Below are 10,906 nucleotides of genomic sequence, written 5' to 3' on the forward strand. Positions count from 1 at the left end.
GTTGTTTGTAATCTTTTCTCGTTGAGATGCATGACCCATACTGTATCTACAAGTATGAGTATTTCATTTCTGTATCCCTTTGCAGGTTCTGCTAAAGTACCTGCCACATAGTATTCATTAAAAATGCCCTGAATAGTGGGGCAGCCAGTTAGCTCAGTTGGTTAGACCATGATCTTTGTAACACCAGGGTTTGCCGGTTCAATACCGAAATGGGCCACTGTGAGCTGCGTCCCCCACAACCAGATTGAAACAACTACTTGACTTGGAGCTGATGGGTCCTGGAAAAGCACACTTAAAATAAATAAAAGTTGAGTGCTCTCGGCGTTTCCCCAGATCTGTCTCTTGCTTCAACAGTGTTTGGACGGAACAGACCCTGGGACGCCCCTTCTTCCAGCCTCCAACCACCTTCCAACCTCTTTTCCAGTCTCAGCCTTCGGAACCAACTCAGCCATCCTCGGCCTCCGAGACCAGCTAACACTTTTTTTTTAGCTTAATTCCTATTGCGGAGCAACCATGAGCTCCCAATCCCAAATTCGTCAGAATTATTCCACCGAGGTGGAGGCCGCCATCAACCGCCTGGTCAACTTGCATCTGCGGGCCTCCTACACCTACCTCTCTCTGGGCTTCTATTTCGACCGTGACGATGTGGCTCTAGAGGGCGTGAGCCACTTCTTCCGCGAGTTGGCCGAGGAGAAGCGCGAGGGCGCGGAACGTCTCTTGAAGATGCAAAACCAGCGTGGTGGTCGCGCCCTCTTCCAGGACCTGCAGAAGCCTTCCCACGATGAGTGGAGTAAAACTCAGGATGCCATGGAAGCTGCCCTGGTCTTGGAGAAGAACCTGAACCAGGCCCTTTTGGATCTGCATGCCATGGGTTCTGCCGGCACAGCAGACCCCCATCTCTGTGACTTCCTGGAGACCCACTTCCTAGACGAGGAGGTGAAACTCATCAAGAAGATGGGCGACCACCTGACTAACCTGCGCAGGCTGGCTAGCTCCCAGGCCGGGCTTGGCGAGTATCTTTTCGAAAGGCTCACCCTCAAGCACGACTAGGAGCATTTGGAGCCCAGAGGCCTTTGAGAGGCCCCTCTGCATCCCCCTGACATTAGGCTTTTGCCTGAGCCTCCCCCTAAAACCAGTAGGCAGCCTTCTAACCACCCCAGAGCCCTCTCCCCTGCTGTGGACCAAATTGAAACAATAAAGCTTTTTGCAGCAAAAAAAATAAAAAAATAAAAAAAAATAAAAATAAATAAATAAAAGTTAAAAAAAAAATGCCCCGAATAGTCTACCTTTTACGAATAAAAGAAATGCCAGGTGATGTTTGTTAAATAATTTGTTTATAGGGTAAGTCAAAGCAACAGGTGATATAACTCTCTTCATTTTAATAAATGAAGTTACATATTTCAGATATGGCTGAAAGAATCTACAATATAGCACCATCCAATATGGTAACCATAGCCACCTGTGGCTATTTAAATTTATATTAATTTTAAAGCTTATTTAAAATTCCATTCCTTAGTCACATTATCCAACTTTCAAGTGCTCAGTACCACATGTGGCTAGGGGCTAGTGCCTAGTGGATGGGTAGCACAGATATAGAACATTTCTATCACTGTAGAAAATTCTATTGGACAGCATTGATCTAGAAAGATTACTGGCACAGATGAGTGAAGTTAAAAAAAAGTTTATTTACCATTAAGAAACCATTCTTGTGAGCACATGAGGATAACACTGATAATACCATCATATAGGAGAATATCTGTGAATGTTTTCCCTTTGGAATATTCAACACTTGGTCAGGAACTCAGGCTTACAGTAGTGAAAGAAGGAAAAAAAGTCATTGCTAAAACAAGCAATTTTAGAAAATTGCTTTGAGGAAAAACCCGGCAATCACAATGTTGTATCTTAAAAGTAACTAATGATTGTCCAAAACAGATCTCTGTAGGCCTTTTGCAAGACACAGTAAAAAATAGGCATATAGAAAGCCTGGGATTGTAAAAAAGTGTTCATTCATTTGTGAGCTTGTATTGTAATTTTCCTGACATGTATGTCAACTTAAAAAGTAAGATATGCCTTTAAATGAGAGAAGGAATTTACCACATGTTTCCAAACATTTGATAAACACATCATTATGCACATTTCTTCTTAGAGTTTACTTTTTAAGAATAAATATTAATGGCCTCAAAAACACTGCTTTAAAGAAGGTAAAGAAAATTGTCTATAAGGACATTATATACAGTGAAAAACAAAAGGATATATATCCTGTATTATTTGTCCTGGATTCCTAAAATGAAAACTTTTCAAGGTATTTGGAGGAGAGAAAACTTTTCAAGGCAAATATTTTGGAGTGTTTAATCAAAAAACTATAGAAAGTCTTTCAATGTGTCATCATTTACCAGTACCAATGAGAATTGGTACTTTTCCCAGTGATAACTCCTGACTCTTTCAGCCTACTCTCTAAATCTAGGTATTCCTCATTGTTTTCTCAGACCCTTCTCTCTTTTCTTTTTAAACTATCTCCCTTGACCCCTAGCCATATCACACAACTCCTAACTCCAATTACCCCTCCAAGGTAATGACTCCCAAATCAACTTTCTTCACCCTGAGCTCTCTGTGTACACAGGGACGATGTGTACAGGCCAGTACAGCTGGTCTAGGGGATCATCTTTGAATAGCCAGGCTCTAGATGAGGGGTTGGCTAACCTTTCTGTAAGGGCAGACGGTAAATATTGTCGGTTATGTGGGCCATTCAGTCTTTGTTCCAATTACTCAACTCTGTCATTGTAGCACGAGAGCAGCCACAGACAATACATCATCGAATGGGCATGGATGTGTTCCAGTAGGATTTTATTTGCAAAAAGAGGTAGCAGGTAACATTTATAGTTTGCCAATCCCTGTTGATCACTGATTTTCAAGCCAGAAGCCCCTTCAGAATCCATTTGGAGAGAAAGAAGGGAATGAGAGGGAGGGAAGAACTGAATATTTTTCTTCCACTCTCTCCAATCAGAGCAATTTAACTTTAATCCATATTGTTTACATAGCTGAGTAAGATTTCATTTGCACAAAGGGCCCAGATGTTTGAAAACCTTTCATCTCTATGTTCTCTAGGGTTCATTCTAGGTATGAATCTGTCACCTCCCTCAATCTAGTCACTGTCTGCTTTGATCCATCTTCTCTGCCAAGGTAGTAACGTAATTGTCCACTTCTGACCATGTCACTTGTCAAACGTCAGTGATTCCCACATGCCATTTTCCAATCTACCGCGTTAATCTCCCACTACTGGCGTCTAACATACTTTATGGATCAGCCACACAGGACTCTATGTATGTATGACAGTCCCCAGAGATGCTTTTACTTCTGTCTTTCTTCATGTTCTCCCCTTGCCCAGGATGCCCTCTCCCTCCAACTCCACCCTTCCACTTGGCTATATCTTCAAATGCTACTTGCTCTGTGGAATCAACTATGATTTCAACACCCAAAAGTAGTTTCCTCTCTGTTCCTGTGTATCTTTTTTTCCATGGGGCTCTTATTTGTCTGGGTCCCAGCTTACCTGCTGGATTAATGTTCCTTATGGGCAGGAAACACATTTTATAGATCCTTCTACTGAGCATAGGCATAGCTAAGTACCATATCCATAACAGCTATCTGAGCTCTTTATTTGGATGGAAACAGAGCATGCATCCTCATCCTACCTGCCCAAATACATCTTCACCTGCCTGCCATCTTTCTTCTTCCCTCACTGTCTGCAGAAGGCCAAAGTTAGAATGCACAGGGGTTTCTCATTGTTCTTAGAAGATAAGAGTACCTGGTTGATGCTTAGGAGCTGAGAGAATGAGATCCAGGTAAACAAGCAGTGAAATGGACATGAGAAAGGAATTGAGAGGGAGAGACAAGTCTAGAAGCCTTGGTGACAGGCAATCAGAAGGCCTTTGGCCCAGGTGGGCAAGGTCTAGGCTGGGGCATTTGCCAGGGTTTTGAGAGACAGTGTCATGCAGGCCTTAGGAAAAGACACACCTATGCTTCACATTTATAGTTCTTTGACTTTGGTAGATTTCTAACCCTCTGAACCTCATCTGCACGTTAAGACTAGATATAGCTTTTGAAATGCTCTGCGGGGTAGAAATGTCTCTGATACAGAGGAGGGGCTCAACAAGTGGTATAATAGGTGGTGAAGGCGGGGAGTGAAGAGGCAAAGGAGATCTGCAAACTAAAGAGAGGAAAAGGTAGTCCTTAAGAGAAATGCCATTAATTGCTTTTTTTTCCCACCTGGGATTTATCCAGCAAATCTCGTTGGCCTCTTTTTTTTTTTTTTTACCATGGCTGAAGTGAGAGTGTAGTGATCTGGCGTGTGCATAGGAGTCACCTGGGGATCTGTCAAAATGCAGATTCTTGTTCAGTGGGTCTGGGCGGGCCTGACATTGGACATTTACGACGTCATGCTGCTGGTCTGTGAGGGGGATGCAGATGCTGCTGGTCCAGGAATCACGCTGTGAGTTGCAAGGCGGTTGTCCATGTAAGCTACTGAGGTAAAGAAAGATGGATGGGTCTGCTGGGCCGTCTGGTCTGCTTCTCTCGCAAGTCCAAAAACACCCGAGCTTTTGAGAAGGATGAGGTCAACTAAGGGAGGTTAAAGTGTGTCGGGGAGAGCAGTACCACGTGGGGCGTTAGGGCCAAAGGGCAGGGAATTTGTAAGTGAAAAAGAGCACTTGAGTTCTTTGGGCCTTATCTGCAGACCATATTTGGACACCAGAAACTGGATTTAAATTCTTCTCAGGGAACTTTAATCTCTTTGGACCTTGCTTGAACTGCTGGAATAGAAAAAGAGTAGTGAAAGGAAGATAACATGTGAGGCTTTTGCAATAAACCATAAATATTTTTATCCCCTCGCCAAGTAGTGTAATGGGTTGGAAAAAGCACCATCACAGTGTCTGTCAACTGAGTGAATTTAGTTAAAACTACCTAGACCATCTGACACAGTTTCTCCAGCAACAAAATGGGAGTAATCACTAAAGCAAATATAGCAAATTATTAATTGTAGAATTTAAGTGGTGATTGTATGCGTGTTCACTGAACAATTCTTTCAACTTTCCCATATGTTTGAAAATCTTCATAATGTTGAAAAAATTATGCTTCCTACCACTCAGAGTTTCCATAAAGTAGAAATGAGAAAAATTAGAACACAGTCGATGTATCTAAATAACAGTAGGTTAGTCTGAACAGTAAAGTATAAATATATATAAAATATCTCAGGAAGGATACTTAAGAAAGTAATCACATTGGTTCCCTCCAGGGAGGGGGAACTTTGTGGCTAGAGGACACAAATGGTAGGGAGACCTTCACTGAGTTCCCTCTTGTAAGTTTTGAAAATCAGATGAAAAGGATGTAATACCTATTCAAAAATAAATATTAAAAAAAACAAACCAAGCATAGAGCCCTCAGAGTCTAACAGCCTGCCTCTTTTCCCAGTAGTATGATAAGTGTTAAGTTCCGGAACTGGCTGTGCACGGCCCTGGGTGAGCCGAGTCAACGTCCAGCTTCATGAAGTGGGACATCGTGGGGCTGGACTGACCTATCAGCAGCCAGCTGGCTCTGTCCCCCTGAGGATGTTTTTAGTTATGAGCCAAGGGACTGCATTTTCCATTCCTGCTTTCCAGACAGGGTTGGGCTCAGGAAAGAACTCAGATGGGAAGCCTAGAAGAATGAGGAGTTCAGAGGTAGACTGGAGGTCTGGCCCATGGCTGCAGGCTTGCATTAAAGGAAGCAGGCAGAGACAGGGAGTGAAGAACTGCGCCTCGTAACTGTGGCATAGTCCTGTGTAAATAATAGTTTACATATACCTTACTTTACAATTTACAAAGTGTTCCTAAACATTGCCTTCTCTGAGCCACACAACTGCCCTAGGAGGTAAATGGGTGTGGATTTTGTCCTATTTGACTGAAGAGGAAACTAAGTGTGATGGGCATGAGATATGCCTTTCAGATATCCTTCCAAATGCACGAAGCAATTGACTGAGGGCCACTGCTGCATTCTGAAGTCCATCGATATAGTCTAGCTAAGGCCATGCTACCCATGGGTTGCTCTCGGCTGGTGGTGGAGTGCAGCCAGGAATATTAAGGTAGGCTAATTCTTTGGAGATGTGGGATGCCTCTGGTATCTTGACTGCTTCCCAACAGCCTTGCTGAACTTGCCTTAGCATATACTGCAGTTGAACCTGCTTCCGCCCAGTTTTTCTTCTTTCCTTCTCTTCTTCACTCCCAGTCACATCACGGTCTGATGGCTCTTCCAACCTCTCCTGGCTCCCTCCGATTTCCTCTTAGAGGCATTTCCTGCAAGTTCAATGCTGTTTTGGCATAAAACATAGGTCTGGGTGATTCCAGGCTGTGCTTCTAATCAATGAACTATGTTGTCTTTCTTTTCACGAACTTCGTTTCAATTTGAGTCACCAGATGGGCACATCCTTTTTCCTATCAGCTTGGTATCATTTTCAGTACTTTATTATTAAAGATATTTATGTGTATGTAATTGTGTCTGGCATTCATAGGCATATAAATGGAAGTTATTTTATCTTGTCAAAAATGTAATTGTGCTTTATTAAATTACATACATTTATAAGATTGCGTTCACAAAGCTTGCCATTTAGTTTATATGCAGGCTTTGAGTTTTCTTTTGTTGTTACTGTTCTTTGTGTAATAATTTGTCCTCTACCATTCTCCAGCTTCACTTTCCCCATTGTCCTTACTAATGCTCTGGGGTTTATAATTAAGCTGGCCAACCTGTTACTGGAGAACGTGTTCTTGGTATCGTCACAGGAAAGAATTCAAGGATGTACCAAGTAAGTCACGCGAACAAAACCAAGCCAGCAGTGGATTTATTAAAGGAAAGGAAAAGAGTACACTCCCAAAATAGCAGGAATGGGCAGGCCAGGAGGAGGGCAACTGCACCGAAGAACAGAGAGGCTTAGAATTTTATTAGAATGAGGACACGAAATGTTCAAGTTTTAGGGGTAGTGTTATAGGCGTTCCCAGGTGGGTCCTTGCTGACCACTCCTTCCCCTCGGGAAGAGAGATTTTTGTCCTTATTTGGCCCTTGTCAGAACTGTCATGGCTACACAGGGGGTGGAGGTTTTTTTGGGCTGCCATGCTAATGATATTATAATTCATTCTAATTAGCTGTAGCTGTACTTTTTAAGAATAATCTCATCTCTTTTCCTTTGTTTCTCGCACTTCCTCCTTCCCTTCCTCCTTCCTCTCTCCTTGTGGCCCTATTCCTTTTGTCTAGGGTAACAAACCTAGAGATTCTAGGAATTTACTTAGGCCAGAAGAAGTAACATTTGCAGGTAACCCTTATAGTCTGGCAGGGAATATCAAAAACCCACAAACGCTAGTCTAAGGAGGACGCAGTTTAAATCTGTTGAATTAGGAGAATGGGGACATCGTAAGCTGTGGACAAGTTACCATTGAACATAGGGTGGGGAGGAGGCAAAGGGATCAGCAGGCTCTTACTTCTAGGTTCTTCCTGGAATTGTCTTGCAGCAACATGGCTGACTGTTAGCCTCAGTTTCCAGGACTCCATCGGGAGTTCATTCTGAATAAGCAGAATTATTTTGTCAGAACAATTAAGTCTTCATTCCTAAAGTATGCTTGCTTGGCTGGGAAAGAAAGCAGAAACCTCTTAGGGGCCAGTATTCTAGGAGTGGTTGACCCTAAAATGATGCATGGAAGAAGAGCTACAGAGTGAGAACAGTGAAGAGGGTTTTGAAGCAACTTGAATAAGCTGTGAAAGCAACCCTCATGGGCAGCAGGCTGAATCATTATAATGCTTACCTCCTGCTCATCTGTCCCTGTGGAAATAGGAAGTGTGGCTGGAGATTGGGAGGAGAGTGCCAAAGCCAGAAAGTACAAAGGAAAGTGGACTTGGTGAAGAAATGAAGAAAATCTCTAAGGAACCGTGTATGTAAGCAGACTGGTGATTTGCAGGAATCGGTCTCCAAGCACGTTTGAATCAGTATCTAGCATAGACTATCGTATCATCTGTGAACATAGACAGTTTTATTCCTTCCTTCCCAATCTGTATGCTTTTTCTTTTCTTTTCTTGTCTTGTCTTATTGCATTAGCTAAAACTTTCAGAACAATGTTGAAAAGGAACGGTGAAAAGGGACATCCTTACCTTACACGTGATCTTAGTGGGAAAGCTTCAAGTTTCCCACATTATGATGCTTTTTGTTTTAAATTTTCTCTGTATGCTTTATGCTTACAGAAATAGGAATACAGGCTCATTAAATATTTTCAAATGTTTTAAGAAACATATAATATGATGTCTACCCCAAATCCCCATTGCCAATTATTTGGTATGTCTCTCAAGATGGTATACTTTGTGAGTTTAAAGCAGACTGTGTTTTAACATGCAATATCTCTAACTCCCTAAAAATTGCATCACGAAGAGATTCCTTGAGTATGTGTACCAAGTTGTGTGTATATTTATGTGTGTGTGTGTGAGAGAGAGAGAGAAAGAGAGAGAGAGAGAGAGAGAGAGAGAGAGAGAGAGAGAGAATGTGATGTAAATATGATGAAATTGCTTCCTTTTCTGGGAAATGCTCTTCAGTTTTTGATTCTTATCTTTCAAAAGAAATTGTGTTATGAATTAGGTAGTCAGGTCATTTCTTTAACATGAATCTGTTAAAGTTTAGTTGAATCCCAGAATGCCCTAATCAAAATTATCCAAAAAGTAGTAAATAAATAAATAAAAATGAAGAACTGGTTATGAGCCATGAACTACATGCGCACTCATCTGTTGGAGAGCTGTTGAGAGAACCTGGTGACTTACGTGTTATTTCTGCCCAAGGATCTCTGAAGTTCTTATGAACACACGAAGGGAAGGAGGCATGTCTTAGATGGCCAGCAAGGATATCCTGGAATGGTGGCTTGAGAATGCCATTGTGAATGAATGTTTGGGAACCTGTAATTTAACCTTGGACCCCCTCTTGGAAGTGAAACCGTGTGCCTTTGGGAATGTACCACCTACCACGCAGTTTCCGAGATTGTAGCTGGAGATGTGTGTTGCTCTGAGAAGGCAGGTGCAGTGGCTCAGCAGGTGGTTAGGAATGGGTCCTGTGATATTACAGCCACCTCTGCTCAGTGGTGTTCCCACACCCACGCCCACACCCACACTTTTACAGAACGTTTGAGAAATAATGTCTCGGTTCATGAATCAGACGTGCAATTTTGAGATTCCCTAACTGGCCTTCTGCAAGCAGCTGTGGGAGGTATTGACTCAGGTACATATGTAAAAGTGCGCAGTTGGATTTTCTAGAACAGGTGAGTTGCACCCATTTACTGGTTGTCTGTAATCAAGCTGCTAGGTAGAAGTTTGTAATGATTGGTGACAACTCTGACTAGTTGTTTAGTTTTTTGAGCATTAAGTACGTGTAATCTAATAAAAATCTTCATTAAAAAATCTTTTTATTCTGTTACAAGCAATGTGTGTTCATTTTAGAGAACAGAGATAAATAATAAGAAAAATGAGCTGTAATCCTTCTACCAAATGATAGTTAGAATTAACATATTGGTATAGTTCCTTTTAAAATCCCTCTACTTTAATAAGCTTTCAATAAATAGATATTTTATAGTTCCATGAGAAAGTTTTTCTTTTATTTCAACTTAGGGATACCTATGGTGTTTGTTTCTTTCTCTTTTTTTTTCTTTGCAGAAATACTTTTTTACTTGTATTTTTCAAAAACATTTGACCATGAATTATTTTTATTCAATCCTAACGGCAACCTTGACAGTTTTAGAGATCTAGATCCTTATCTTCTGGATAAAGACACTGAGAACTATAAGATTTCTTTGTAAAAGTATGAAAATGCATTCTATTAACTACAGATTGAGAAGCAGATATATTAATTTGCTTTGGTTGTTTAAATATACATTTTGTCAAGTGGCATTCTTTTTTACTTACATTTTTGGAAGAAGGTTATGTTTAAAAAAGAGCTTTATACTGATGCACATAGCAAAGTCCTTGGATCTTGATTAGTGATGCTTTAGTTTGATCCTTTGTGGCGTCCAGCGCAACACGGGCAGTGAGGGAGCGAGAAGGGGTGGCTTTGGGTTAAGTTTTTAAGAAAGAAAGAAACAGAGACTTAATGCAGTTAAATCTCAGAAGGCCAGGGTCTCACAGTCCTGAAAGACTGGAGCCCAGATTTGAGCTGACTGGAGGTTTTTATTGGTAAGTATACAAGGGAGTAGTAGTGTTTTTCTGGCACAGTCTGTGGGACTCATTTATCACGTTATAGAAATAACCCAAACCAATTATGTTGATCTTCAAACGGCCGAAGCAGAAAGTCCTTGAGGTGAGGTATGCAACTCCTTTAAGGGACATATGTCACATGTTGAAATTGTTTCACAGAGCTGAGCAGAGAGAGCTTAATCTTATCACTCTAAAGACTTTTCTCCGAATTAGGTGAGAGGGGAAAGCCACAGTCAGCAGCGGCTTTTCCCAGGCAGAGGGAAGGGGAGACAAGGCCCCTTCCCAAATCTTTCTAAGGCAGCTCATCGGGGGTCTCCACAGTTCCACCTGGCTTGAGTTGTCCCCTCCCCGCCCCCCGTGCGGATTCTTACTCGTCATTGGCTGCAAACCCTCTTTTGGAGACTAGATAGAGAGACACAAGGTGTAAAACATTGAGATAAGCAAAGTTCCAAAATGGCACAGTCTCACAGACTTTTCTTTCCTCAAGGAAAGACTCCCGGGGACAGTCTGCTTGGCTGCTGTGTGACAACAATCCTTAAGTGGGCTATAACATTTCTATCCCCTAAATTTCAAACCAGGTTGTTTCTGTATTCCCTCTTTGAGTATTTCTAAGTCTTTTGTCTTCAGAGATATATTCCAATAAAGACTCAGGTTGCTTAGCCTGGAG

General features: G+C 41.8%; 1 protein-coding gene across 1 annotated transcript; it reads left to right on the plus strand.

Moving 5' to 3' along the window:
* The first annotated feature begins 324 nt into the window (after positions 1-324).
* LOC117031625 (ferritin light chain-like) lies at positions 325-1,196 on the plus strand. Its single transcript, XM_033122121.1, has one exon. The coding sequence runs from the start codon at positions 514-516 to the stop codon at positions 1,048-1,050; it is 537 nt and encodes a 178-aa protein (XP_032978012.1). The 5' UTR covers positions 325-513; the 3' UTR covers positions 1,051-1,196.
* The last annotated feature ends 9,710 nt before the right edge of the window (positions 1,197-10,906 follow it).

The sequence above is a fragment of the Rhinolophus ferrumequinum genome, chromosome 12 (genome assembly GCF_004115265.2).
Source record: "Rhinolophus ferrumequinum isolate MPI-CBG mRhiFer1 chromosome 12, mRhiFer1_v1.p, whole genome shotgun sequence".
In the NCBI taxonomy this organism is placed as follows: domain Eukaryota; kingdom Metazoa; phylum Chordata; class Mammalia; order Chiroptera; family Rhinolophidae; genus Rhinolophus; species Rhinolophus ferrumequinum.

Coding starts and splice junctions, on each gene's coding strand:
- LOC117031625 (XM_033122121.1), top strand. CDS start 514: ATGAGCTCCCAATCCCAAATTCGTCAGAATTATTCCACCGAGGTGGAG.